The sequence below is a fragment of the Bufo bufo genome, chromosome 3 (assembly GCF_905171765.1).
Source record: "Bufo bufo chromosome 3, aBufBuf1.1, whole genome shotgun sequence".
In the NCBI taxonomy this organism is placed as follows: domain Eukaryota; kingdom Metazoa; phylum Chordata; class Amphibia; order Anura; family Bufonidae; genus Bufo; species Bufo bufo.
Window position 1 is genome coordinate 460,700,155 of NC_053391.1, and position 14,510 is coordinate 460,714,664.

The following is a 14,510-nucleotide window of genomic DNA, read 5'->3' on the forward strand; positions in this document are numbered from 1 at the left end:
GCACACTAAGTGCTCACATACATCGATTCCAAATCCCTACATAGCCTTCCTGCCTAAAATCTGAAGCCTGCTTCCCTACATGTTAATAAGACCTCAGATCAAACCCCTATATCAGCCCCTATGCCTCATCAGCCTCCATATCATCCCTTATGCCGCTCATTATCCCCCATTGCCTCATGCCAGATAAAATAAAACACTTTGCTCTCCTGCTCCTGGATAACGCCACTCCTCACCACCCTGTATTCCTCCTGCTGTCGGCTGTGCTGTGAACTGGGGCACACAGTGCCCTCACGCTGTGCGCAACCACAGCACAGCCGAGGACCAGGAAGTGGCGAGTACAGAGCCTTCAATGCTTCCTGGTCCTCCTGTACTAATGAGCGCTTCCATAATGGAAGCACTCATTAGTTGTCGCCCCATAAGACGCTGGGGCATTTTAACCCACTTTTGGGGAGAAAAAAAAAATGCGTCTTATGGGGCGAAAAATACAGGTGATCTGCTCGTATCCAGCTCAGAGTTAGCTTTAGGACGATATAGGACATACAGCACCTGCTCCTAACACTCCATTCCTAACTGCTGTAGGATGTCATTCAGCTGTACACTTAGGCGAGACTAACCAAACTAGTACCCTTAGCACTCAATATATGCAGCAGGCTGTATAGCAGCATAAGAACTTGTTAACTAGTTCATGAACTGGTAGTCTAACACTCACTCACTACGTATATTACTTTACAATATCTGGGCTTATATTTTAAACCATATCAATAAAGGTTATGTTTTATCAACACCTATTATCTCCTACTAGTTTGAAACATTGAGTCAGACAGTAGAGATGCATCCTCTACTTATCTAAGGGAAGCAAGAATGGATAGAACTAGTTTCTCCAATCTCTGTCTCCCACAACAGGTGACAGCAGGGTTCCCCTAAAAACATGAGATCAGTGTGAAGTTTTAATGTGACGTGAGAAGACCGCCTGCAGAGCGAATACTGTTGCTGAGGCAGCCATAAGATGGCCCCATTGATAAAATTTAGACTTCTGGTAAGAAAATGCAGATGGTAACAGAACAGTCAAAAGTCCTAAAGAACACAGCACTGTCTGAGAATTATTATACTAATCAATGTTCACCTAAAATATTAGGCTTGACAGCAATGCACAAGAAAAAAAATAAAAAGCTTCATTTTGTTTCCTGGTATGTACTTTCCTTTGCTACAAAAGGAAAATTTACTGGAATACACCAAAAGCATGCATCTTACCCAGCAGACCATGGAGAAGTGTCTGTAACTTGGTTCTGTGAAACAAAGTGCGTGTTGGGAGTATGTGGACTTCCTAATAAAATCGTACTCTGTGCAGACTGTCTTTGTGGTGTGGTAATGACCTGTGATTGAAAGAAAAAAGCATGGACAATTCTGCTACATGTTCAGAAGAGGCAAGGGTTCAGCCACATGTTTATAGTAAAACACCAAACCTAATGCTGATTGATGTTCTAATAGCATATAGACTCCACAACACACAAAACGTCCATTTACTCTACACAAACCTTCCAAATGGATAACAGTCATTTATGTAAGTAAAGTCCTGGAACACAAGCTCTTTATGGGTCAATAGGCCATGAAAACACATTGTATAAAAGTTCACATTGACCAGTGCATCTATTTTTCCAGGTAGCCGCTCAAGTTCACAAAAGCAGGAAGGACATTTCCCCCCCCCAACAATGGGACTGCACTGCTCAGTAGGGAGCATCAAGGGTGAAGCTGTGAAACATGCACTACATGGGTAAAAGCATTGTGACACCTACACGTTATACCTACAGGAGCTTTTATGACATTCCATTCTCAAGGGGTCCATACACATTTAACAACTGTTGGCTGAACGATCGTTCGGCCGAAAGCTCTCACACCCGACTCCCTGACAAATCGCTCATACACGTTGAACTTGGCTGAACGTGTGTTTTTAATTGGGAGAGATGAGAAAGATGTTGCCAGACAACTTCAGGCAGCAGCTTATCGTCTGGGAAAACAAATGGATTGGTTAAAAATATTCATTCTGACCGATCCTCAAACTGTCTGCCTTAAATCCATATGCATTAATATGAAGTTGGTCCCCACCTTCCAGCTAAAACAGATTTCACTGTAGAAGACTTGAGTGTCTGTGGGACATTTGGCCCATTCATCCAGAAAAGCATTTGAGAGGTCACAAATATTGGAGAGAGGGGGCCTTGGCTCAGTATTTAGTTAATCTAAAAAAAGTGTTCGATGTAGTTGAGGTCAGGGGCTCTGTGCAAGCTAGTCAAGTTCTTCCACACAATTCACCCAACCATGCCTTTATGGACCTTGCTTTATGCACAGGGGGAAATAATGCTACGAGTTTGATATTCAGGGACTGCCCTCAGTTACAATGACATTTTAATGATTTAGCATATCAAGACATTGTCAACAATTGTATGCTTCCAACTTAGTGGGAACAGTTTGAGGAAGCCCCTTCCAGAATAACTGTGCCCCAGGCACAAACCAAGGTCCATAAAGGCATGGTTGGGTGAATTGTGTGTGAAAGAACTTGACTGGCCCACACAGATACAGGACCTCAACCACAGTGAACACCTTTGGGACAAACTAGAACAGACAGCGAAAGCCAGGCCTCTTGTCAACAATCCGTGTCTGACTTCACAAATGCTTTTCTGGATGATTGGGAAAAAAAATTAACAGTCACACTCCGAAACCTTATACAAAATTTTTCCCAGAAAAGTGGAAGCTGTTTTAGCTGCAATAGGAGGGGGGGGGGGGGGGGGAGAGAGCTCCATATTAATGCCTATGGATTTAGAATAGAAAGTCAAAAGCTCCTGTACGTACAGTATCTCACGAAAGTGAGTCCACCACTCACATTTTTGTAAATATTTACTATATATTTTCATAGAACAACACTGAAGATCTGACACTTTGACTACTTTACATTGTATCAGTGTACAGCTTGTATAAGTGTACATTTGTTGTACCCTCAAAATAACTACACACACAGCCATTAATGTCTAAACCACTGGCAACAAAAGTGAGTACACCCCTAAGTGAAAATGGTCAAATTGTGCCCAAATTGTCAATATGTTGTGAGGTCACAATTATTTGCCAGCACTGCCTTAACTCTGTTGGGCATGGAGTTCACAAGAGCTTCACAAGTTTCCACTGGAATCCTCTTCCACTCCTCCATGACATCATGGAGCTGGTGGGTTTTAGAGACCTTGCGCTCCTCCACTCTGTTTGAGGATGCCCCACAGATGCTCATAGGGTTTTAGGTCTGGAGACATGCTGGGCCAGTCCAGCACCTTTACCCTCAGTTTCTTTAGCAAGGCAGTGGTTGTTCTACAGGTGTGTTTGGGGTCTTTATCATGTTGGAATACTGCCCTGCGGCCCAGTTTCCAAAGGGAGGGGATCCTACTCTGTTTCAGTATGTCACAGTACATGTTGGCATTCATGGTTTCCTCAATGAGCTGTAGCTCCCCACAGCCGGCAGCACTCATGCAGCCACAAACCATCACATCCCCACCACCAATGCTTGACTGTAGGCAAGACACACTTGTCTTTGTACTCCTTACCTGGTTGTCACCACAGATGCTTGACATCATCTGAACTCTAAGTTAATCTTGGTCTCATCAGACCACAGGACATGGTTCCAGTAATCCATGTCCTTAGTCTGCTTGTCTTCAGCAAACTGTTTGCGATCTTTCCTGTGCACCATCTTTAGAAAAGGCTTTCTTCTGGGACGACAACCATGCAGACCAATTTGATGCAGTGTGCGGTGTATGGTCTGAGCACTGACCTTGCACCCTTTAACCTCTGCAGCAATGCTGGCAGCACTTATATGTCTATTCTGAAAAGACAACCTCTGGATATGATTGGCCACCGTGCTGCTGCTCGGTTTCAGGGTGTTGGCAATCTTCTTATAGCCTAGGCCATCTTGTTGTAGAGCAACAATTCTTTTTTCAAGATCCGCAGAGAGTTCTTTGCCATATTGAACTTCCAGTGATCAGTATAAGAGAATGATAACACCAAACTTACTACACCTGCTCCCCAATCATACCTGAGACCTTGTAACATTAACGAGTCACATTACACGGGGGATGGAAAATGGCTAATTGGGCACAATTTGGCCATTTTCACTTGGGGTGTACTCACTTTTGTTGCCAGTAGTTTAGATGTTAATGACTGAGTTATTTTGGGGGCACAACAAAATTTACACTGCTATACAAGCTGTACACTGACTACTTTACACTGTAGCAAAGTGTCAGATCTTCAGTGTTGTCCCATGAAAAGATATAATAAAATATTTACAAAAATGTGAGGGGTGGATGCTAGCACATCGCAATACCCAGTCCTCATAGCTCTGTGCGCCTTTATACATATTTGATACATATACAAATTAACCTGAGATGAGTCCTGTACTTGAGATAAGTCAGGGACAGGACTCATCTCAGGTTAATTTGCATATGTATCAAATCATTTTTTTTTTACACAATAAAAGCACACAGAGCTATGGGGACTGGGTATCGCGGATGTCCTAGCGGCCATCTATCAACCCATGTCCGCAGCGCTGTACAGAAATTCCCGTTGACAGGTTCCCTTTAAAAGCGGTTACTCAGCTCTTTGAAACGGATAGCCATTAATATGGATCTGTGAGGGACTTGATCAGCTGTTTGAAGGGGCAGCAGTGCTCCTATAAGCACTGTGTCCTCGTCATTATTTACATGCGCTATACTTCAGAACAATGCCGTTTTATAAGTGCTTTGCAGTGCAGCTACATTACCAAGGACAGGTGCTACTAGAAGTAGGGAGTTGTGTAGTATGGAGCAAGAGATAAGGAATGACGGGGATCCTTCAAACAGCTGATGTGCTGGGTATTGATCAGATGATACGTAAAAATGGATGGAGACAGCACATCCTCAAGTGAAGATTTATTCCAGATGCAACGTTTTGGCTTTACATTGTATCTGGAATAAATCTTCACTTGAGAACGTGCTGTCTCCATCCATTTTTACGTATATTTGATCAATGTGGGGAAGCTTACCACTCCCCTGGAGACGTGCACCTATTGCTCACTAAACTAGGTGTGCTGTCCTCCCTCCTTTTTTCCCAAGTGTTGGGTATCGAGTCAGGACCTCGCCAACCTAAAACTGATGGCCTATCCTAATGAACACATCACTATCGTACCAAAGCATATTCAAACAGACTATATAAAACTGATGAAAAAAAATAAATGATGCCTCATCCTCATCTGGCGCAGCATTTCTTACTAAGGAAGCACTGTTCCAAGGGAAGTATCTAATTTACTATGATTTTCATACACAACAGTGTATATGAGCATCTACAGAAGCTTATAGTACTTATATCTAATGCTATAGGGATCTTGCCTGGTGAAACATTCCCTTCCATGTACTGGTAAGCAACTTGTATAAACATGGTGACATCCATGTGACCACTCTGCCCGTGTGCACATGTCGGCTTGCCCAGCGCTGTGAACACATGATCAGATACAGACCGTGCCAAAGCTTATATACGATGAGGTCACATGACATTGTTTGTACATTTCGTCACATGCAAGTCTCCAGAGCTGGAGTGTGGGGAGGGCCAGCAACCCTGGCGAGTCTCACACTCTGCACTTTAAAATAAATTTTATTGTAATGATTAGGGCAATGTCACAATTTGCATTAAGTTAGCAAAAACCTCAGTGTTTTGCCTAGATTTCGCTTTAATCACGTGAATAAACTGCAATTTGATTGCAGAGTCAAAAAGCCTTAAAGGGATATTCCAGTTACAACAAGTTTTCCCCTATCCACAGGATAGGGGGTAAACTATCAGATCGGTGGAGTCCTACCGCTTGATCAAGAAGAAGGGGGGCCCCGTTCCCTGTGGAGACTCCCTGAAATGGATGGTGCGGCTGGTCGGAAACCTGCACCACCTCTCCGTTCATTTCTATGGGAGTGCCAGAGATAACTGGGTGCAGCGTGCATTTCCAACCAGCGGTTCCATCCACTTCAGGGGGGTCCCAGAGTTTTTGCAATTGGTAGGGCCCCAGCAGTAGGACCTCCACCAATCCAATAGTTATACCCTATCCTGTGGATAAGGGACAACTTGTTATTACCGGAATACCCCCTGAACTTTGAATTTCTGCAAGGAAAAACACCAGAAAAAACCTGCTTAAAAAAAACAGTGTGATGCTACAACGGGTGCCAAGATTTTATGTGCAGATTTACATAGACTACAGACTTTAGATGGCCTAAAGTCAGAATTTAAAGTCTCTTACGGAATAATCAAGAGCAAGGTTAATATGGAACTGAAGATAATATCGGGAGTTATTTTAAGCACTACTTACCTTGACCCTATTAGTTGCTGAGAGGGGATTTTTTTTATTATTATCTGTCTTAAGTCCAGGTGACCTCGCTCAATGTTAGCAGCACATAACCAGATGCAAGCAGCTTGCTATACATTAGACAGGGCACATTTCTATGGACCTGGAGATACCAGAGGCAAGTGTAATAGAGTACATGACAACAAATATGCCACGTCCAACAGTAAAGATTACCACAAAAGAGAAATTGCTTACCACTTGCTGAGAAATATTAACATTGGACTGTCCAAAAGTTTTGGGCAATAGCTGTTTTCCGACGGAGGATGGATGAATAGCCAACAGCGACACTACACCTGCAAATTACCAAAGATACAGCAACTCATTTCAGCAGGAATTAGCATCAATTAGGAGCAAAAGTAAAGCAAACATTTCATACAAAAGCACCTATTAATCTAGAAATATATACAGAACAGGGTGCATCATTACAAATGATCGCTTCCCAAAGGGGGAATTATTTGTTGCACATCTGTTCATCTTAATTTGGGCTTGCAGAAATTCAGGCACCATGGAATAGATTGTACTGGTGCAGAAACAAGTCTGCCAAATGTGAACAGAGGCCAGACAAAGACGAGCGAGTTCATTGTGAGAAACTCGCAGCATGCGTCAGCGAGTGGTCTCCTTCTGATAATTGCACAGCATAAGGCCCCTTGCAGACGAGCGTGTCCACATGCATTGCAAATCCGTTCAGTGAAAAATGCGCGATTTCGCAGGCAGAGTCATTCAGTTTTGCCTGTGATCACGCTCATTTTTTTCCAAGCGGGTGCAATGCGTTTTTTCACGTGCGTGATAAAAAAAAAAACGGAAGGTTTACAAACATCTCTTAGCAACCATCAGTGAAAAACGCATCGCATCCGCACTTACTTGGATACAATGCGATTTTCACGTAGCGCCATTCACTTCTATGGGGCCAGTGTTGCGTGAAAAATTGCAGTATATAGAACATGCTGCGATTTTCACGCAACACACAAGTGATGGGTGAAAACCAACGCAGTCGCAGATGTACACAGCCCCATTGAAATGAATGGGTCCGGATTCCGTGCGGGCGCAATGCTTTCAGGACACGCACTGCACCCGCGCGGAATACTTGCTCATGTGAAAGGGGCCTTATACTGATTTATAATGCTGTGTAACCCTTAGAGTCCTGGAATCAACTAAATTACACTGACATAATGCTGCCAGTGTAATTCAATAGATTCCAGGACTCTCAGGCTCACACAGCATTATACATTATAATCCTGTATGAACCTATCAGAGGTCAGAAAGGGAACTCGCACTGCCACATGCTGTAAATTCCTCATATTGAACTTGCAAAGTAAAAATAAATAAAAAATAAATATATTACACAAAAAAAAAAAAAAACACTAAACACGCTGCCGTAGCCTTGAATCCCAGTTCCATCAATACATTTCCAAATTTCAAGAGGAGCTTACTGTCCTCTCACCCAACATGTCTGTTTTAGTAACTACTTTCATTACCCAACCTATATTAGGGACGAGCGAATAGACTTCTGATGAAACATCCGAAGTCGATTCGCATAAAACTTCGTTCTAATACTGTACGGAGCAGGAGCTCCGTACCGTATTAGAATGTATTGGCTCCGATGAGCCGAAGTTAATGCTTTGTGAAGTCTCACAAGACTGCGGTTAATAACTTCGGAAATTAATTTGTACTGTAAAAAAAACATTTCCCCAATTCGGGTTTGGTTCCAAGGTACCATTTGGAACGGAACCAGAGTTCGGGAAATTGTTTTTTACAGTACAAATTTATGAAGTTATTGAAAGTCCCGTGAAACTTCGCAAAGCAATAACTTTGGCTCATCGGAGCAAATACATTCTTAATACTATGTGAAGCATAGAATCTACCCAAGATGGATTTCTCTGTGACGGTCGCGTTGTAGTCGCAGCATGTCACATGTCGCAGTGCAACACCATAGACTATCATTATAAAAGTTGTCACGCGACATATGTAGCAGTGCAGTTGTGCCCTATGTGTCATGAGACTTATTGTCGTCGTGCAGTCCTAGCCTAAAGCTGACCTACAGCAGTGAAGAAAAATGACAGTTATGGAACCCTGGAGTAAAACTGTGTGTATGTGGAGACTAAGGGCCTAAGAGCTTCTATTGGCGGATAAGGGACATGTGACCGTGTGTATGACAGTTGGGACATGAAGAGAAAGACTTGCAGTCTTGCATTGGCTAATGCAGATCATTTTTTGGGAATATCTTATGGTACGTCCTAGAGAGCCATGACCCCACAAGATTTCTTTCCAGGTAGCAAGGGATGTTTATACCAAGTTTCGTTTAAATCGATGGTTACGTTTTTGAGTGTAGTGCAGGTGCCATTTTGTGCTTCAAGAATTCAGTGCTCTGGATTTTTTTTTATTGAAGCACAATTTCTGTAACTTACCCCTAAGTCAATTACCATAATTTTCGCCCTATAAGACGCACTTTTTCCCCCAAAGGGAGGGGGGGTGAAATAGGAGTGCGTTTTATGGGGTGAATGCTGCATTTTGCCGAACTGTCAATGATACACCCGCCACGCGGCGTATCAGCTAAGAGGGAGGAGGGGCCGGCATCTGGTTTTATGACGACAGCGGGGCCCGTGCAGCGACTGTATTCTACTACATGGGCCCCGGTCACTGTATATACCGTAATCTTATCTATAATTGTAGGCATTGTTAATATATACAAATTCAGGGTAATCAGCGCCTGTATTACTTACAACAAGCGCTCGGTAGCAGAGAGGAGGGAGGAGGCAGGCCGGGCGCTGGCAGCGTGAGTCACTACGTCACGCGCCAGTGCCACCCACTTTATGAATGAAGCAGGCAGCGTGGGCGCATGACAGTGACTCACGCTGCCAGCGCCTGGCCTGCCTCCTCCCTGCTACCGAGCGCTTGTTGTAAGTAATGCAGGCGCTGATTACCCTGAATTTGTATATATTAACAATGCCTACAATTATAGATAAGATTACGGTATATACAGTGACCGGGGCCCGTGTAGTAGAATACAGTCACTGCACGGGCCACGCTGTCATTATAAAACCAGATGCGACCCCCCCACCCCCTGTATTGGGGGTCATTCACACTACAGGGATACTTATGGAGGGGATCTGTGGATGACACGTGTATACATACATACATACACACACACACACTAGTATTTTTTTTTTTAAACTTCGAGGACTCCTGCATAATGGAAATTAGACGGATCCGTTATGCGGCCCATAGACTTCTATTATGACGGAATGCCTCGTAAAGGCATTCTGTTACGCATTCTGTCAAAGAATTCCATTATGGCCCGTGGTAACAGAATCCATCACAGAACTGTAGTAAAACCCGAATCCCGAACTTAAACCTGTAAAACCCAAGTTTGCTCGTCCCTACAATCCATTAAACGCACTGCAGGCCCCTAGTCTGGTTTGTTTTGGCAGAAGAAAATAGTGTTCTTTATTAACGGGAGTGAGAAAAACTAATGCACATAAATGCAATGCATTTGTCAAGGAACAGTTTATTGCGGCCTGAAAATTGGATACAGCCATGTGTATAAGACCTAAATCTCTCTTCAATAGTTGCATCACAGATTCAACCATAATGTAAGTTACTAATGCCATAAAACTGACAAGCATGTGACGGCAGACAGCGCCACTGAGTGGACAGATTTATCATTGCTAGCCATCACTTACAATACAGCAGTATGACTTGCTTCAACATCTATTCTGTAATAAAACCCATATGTTTTTTCCGATTTCTTTTTTTTTTTTTTTACTTTGAAAGCTCCTTGATGAGACTTTCTACAAATTTCTCAAATTGCTGTGGATGGCTCCGCAAGGCCTTCTTCTCACAAACGTTGCGTGGCCGAGAATTGCACAATACTGTACATATAAAAGTGGGGGATAGAGAATCTGCAAAAAATAGTTGACTTTTCCTTGCCCTTCTACTGAGCATGTAAAAGAAAAATGGTATTTTCAACCTTTTTTTCTGTCTGATCCCACATTAGTAAAATAACTTGCAGCATTAAAGCATATTAGCTGGCCAGATACACGAAACTGATGACAGATCATATCTAGGTGAAATCATCTGTGAGAAAGCTCATGGAAGAGATCATGGCTGTGACCAGACTTCTCTCATCAGGGCACAAAGCGGACGTAGTTGGATTTTGGAGCACCAGCTATAAACTGGATCCAGTCATCAGCACAACAGATACCTTGGCAGAGACTGATGAACATTGAAAGTCGGTGTGGCCCATCAGACACCGTATTCAGCTATGCATTATGGTTTCTCTCAAACTGAAGAGCCTTAAAAGGGGCTATCTGATAATAATGACATTTTACCAAGTGCCAGCAGCTTGCCCCACTAAGCTAAGGATTTATACATATCTGCTCCCTGCCACTAGTCGCCCAAACTACTTCCATGTTCATTCCAGTCCCCGCGGTGTTGACATCTGACGCATCATGGTCACTTGATCCACTGCAGCCAATGACTGGCTTCAGTGGAAATGTAGTAGTCACGTCACCGCTGAAGCCAGTCATTGGCTGCAGTGGATCATGTGACAATGCTGCACTGGAAATCTAGACTGCGAGGACCAGTATTGAACATGGAGGCCGCACAGAAGACCGGAGCAAATATGTATAAATCCTTAGGTTAGTGGGGCAGGCTGTTGGCACTTGGTAAAATGTCATCATTACTGGAGAACTCCTTTAAGGTTCTTCACAGTTTAGGACACAAACCACAATGCATAGCCGAATATGGTGTCTGAGGGACCACACCACCTCTTAATGAAGTTCAGTCTCTGCCAAAGCATCTGTTGCATCAATGGGAAAGATGGTGATGACCAGATCCAGTTTATGGCTGGGGCTACAATGCGATTTTGGTGCTAGCTCCTTTCAAACAACCGGAGATCATTGTGTAGCAGTGGAGACTGAATGGAGGCCTCAAATGCAACCTGTTTCCGCTCCCAAGAGGGTCAAAGGGGAACACCCTGTTGTGCCATCATGACGGATGAACTGGAAAATACGGAAGACGTCTGTGCACATTCTGTATTTTGCGGAACGGAACAACTGGCCCCTAAAAGAACAGTACTATCCTTGTCCGTAATGCGGACAATAGGACATGTTCTGTTTTTTTGCGGAACGGAAATACAGAAACGGAATGCACAAGGAGTAACTACTTTTTTTGCAGACTCATTGAAATAAATGGTTCCATATACAGTCCGCAAAAAGAAAAAAAGGAAAAAAAAAAAAACAACTCACATGGGTCCAGAAAGCTCCACTTTAACTAGTCCAATTGCACTACTAGATTCTCTTCAGGCTGGCAGCTCAGAGGGCATGTCCTTTCTGCTGCAGCTCTATCCCCGCAACAGCCACAGCTTCAAACAGAACATATGGCTGGTGACCGTTGAAGATTACGGTAATCTGTGCACGTTCAACCAAAGTGAGACAGACAAAAAAAAAAACAAGCAGCAGGTGGCACTATACAGATACATTTTAATGAATAGCTCACACTGTCTACACTAAAGATTTTTATTACATGCAGACCCAAAAGTATTCTGAGAGACCTGAGCTCCTGCACTTTTCTCTCTCCCTGCCAATGCCAACCTGTGCAATCAGTGCAGGCACGAGGGGAGGGGAGGGTGAGCGACCTTTGAGGATGTCACCAGTGGAAGGGCAGAAATGTGAGTTTTTAATAAAAAAAAGTGTGTATGTGCAGGATTAGAGGCTCATTATTAGTGTATCCAAGTTCAGGCCAGCAAGTGGCATCACTGAACTGGGATATAGCGATTTCTGTGCAGAATAATGGAGTAAATTCCATTATTCTGTACAAGTTGCAATCTGATGACTGCAAGTAGTGGTCCATAAACAATTTATGGGCATCGGCGTGTGCAAAAAAAAATTAAATGAGCCACTACATATCTCCTTAGAAATAACTATGAAAAAAATTTATGCGGGTCAGAATATGGCAAAGAAAAAAGTTTTTTTTTATTTCCAGTATTAAAATGCAAGAAAAACAATACATATGTGGCGTTTCAGGATTCATAATGACCTGGAGAATGACGAGTACAAGTTTTACCGTAAAACTGTGGGAGAATTGCGTTTTTTACCAATCCACCTCATTTTGAACTTTATCCCCACACCCCACTACATCCTATGCAATATTAACTGGTGGCATTAGAAAGTACAACTTGTCCTGCAAAAAACAAGCCCTAATACGGCTATATGAATGAAAAAATAAGTTATGGCTCTGGGAAAACAGGGAGGGAAAAAGGAAAACGCTAAATCATGAAAGGGTTAACGGGGGAGGATGCAGCTGTGCTGGGGAAAGAATGGTTAGATGGCTGGAGTGGTTTTTAAATTAAATCTTGGAGGGGATGATCCAAGGTAAAGAATGGAATACATAAGGGGACAGTGGGGATTTAGTGGTGACTGGGGTCAGTGAGGAAAGTAGGGGACCACATAAGCGTACACCCAAGAAAATACAGCTGTTGGTAACATTAAATGTCTGCTGGCGAATGCCAAGTCTGGCAAATAAAATGAATTGGAAATTTTAATGACAGACAGATTATCATTCAGTGGGCAGAAGCCTGGCTGGATGAATGTCATTACTGCATAAAAATGAGAAGGGTTATACTGTATTTAGAAAGGCCAGGAAAAAAATAAAATAAAAAACTTCTAGCACAACCTGTTAGGGGCGCCTTCATAATATGGCGAGTTTCATTATAATAATCAATAAGGTTCTAGAAAAGGGAGATGCAAAAACCTGGAACTTCTGAAAAGCTACAGGAAGAGCTCAGTCTTCTAGACAGGGATCATTTTCTGGTAAATAGGGGCAACAAAGCTAAACAGGAAGCTTTTAAAGAGGTATTATATGAATAATATAGTAAGTTTTTACCCATAGACAAAAGTCTAGGAATATAAGAAAACCTATATGGATAAAAAGATTGAAAAAGCTCAACAGTTTAAAAAAAAAAATAATAATCCTTAACCCCTTTGGGACACAGCCTTATTTTTGCAAATCTGACCAGTGTCACTTTAGGTGGTGATAACTTAAAAACATTTTGACTTATCCAGGCCATTCTGAGATTGTTTTTTCGTCACATATTGTACTTCATGACACTGGTAAAATTAAGTCAAAAAAAATTCATTTTTATTTATAAAAAAAAATACCAAATTTACCAAAAATTTGTAAAAAGAAAAAATGCAAGTTTCTAATTTCTCTACTTCTATAATACATAGTAATACCTACAAAAATAGTTCTTACTTTACATTTCCCATATGTCTACTTCATGTTTGGATCAATTTGGGAATGATATTTATTTTTCTGAAATTTTCAAAAACCCACTTTTTAGGGATCAGTTCCGGTCTGAAGTCACTCTGTGAGGCTTACATAATAGAAACCACCGAAAAATGACCCCATTCTAGAAACTACACCCCTCAAGGTATTCAAAACTGATTTTACAAACGTCGTTAACCCTTTAGGTGTTCCACAAGAGTTAATGGCAAATGGTGATAAAATTTCAGAATTTAGATTTTTTGGCAGATTTTCCATTTTAATAGTTTTTTTCCAGTAACAAAGCAAGGGTTAACAGACAAACAAAATGCTATATTTATTGCCCCGTTTCTGTAGTTTACAGAAACACCCCATATGTGGCCGTAAACTACTGTATGGGCACACAGAGTGAAAGGTGCGCCGTATGGTTTTTGAAAGGCAGATTTTGCTGGACTGGTTTTTTTGACACCGTGTCCCATTTAAAGCCCCCCTGATGCACCCCTAGAGTAGAAACTCCATAAAAGTGACCCAATCTAAGAAACTATACCCCTCAAGGTATTCAAACCTGATTTTACAAATTTTGTTAACCCTTTAGGTGTTCCACAAGATTTAATGGAAAATAGATACAATTTCAAAATTTCACTTTTTTGGCAGATTTTCCATTTTAATAATTTTTTTCCAGTTAAAGCAAGGGTTAACCGCCAAACAAAACTCAATATTTATGGCTCTGATTCTGTAGTTTACAGAAACACCCCATATGTAGTCGTAAACCGCTGTACGGGCACACGGTAGGGCGCAGAAGGAAAGGAATGCCATACGGTTTTGGAAGGCAGATTTTGCTGGACCGGTTTTTTGACAC

At 42.2% G+C, this 14,510-nt stretch overlaps 1 protein-coding gene across 1 annotated transcript in view; it reads right to left on the reverse strand.

The window, feature by feature from the left end:
* TFDP1 (transcription factor Dp-1) overlaps positions 1-14,510 on the reverse strand; it is a 103,309-nt gene that overhangs the window by 63,933 nt on the left and 24,866 nt on the right. Inside the window, exons 4-5 of the mRNA XM_040425172.1 lie at positions 6,587-6,684; positions 1,252-1,373 (exon numbers count right to left, since the gene is read on the reverse strand). Of these exons, the coding sequence (XP_040281106.1) occupies positions 1,252-1,373; positions 6,587-6,684 (220 nt within the window). The remainder of the gene's footprint in view (positions 1-1,251; positions 1,374-6,586; positions 6,685-14,510) is intronic.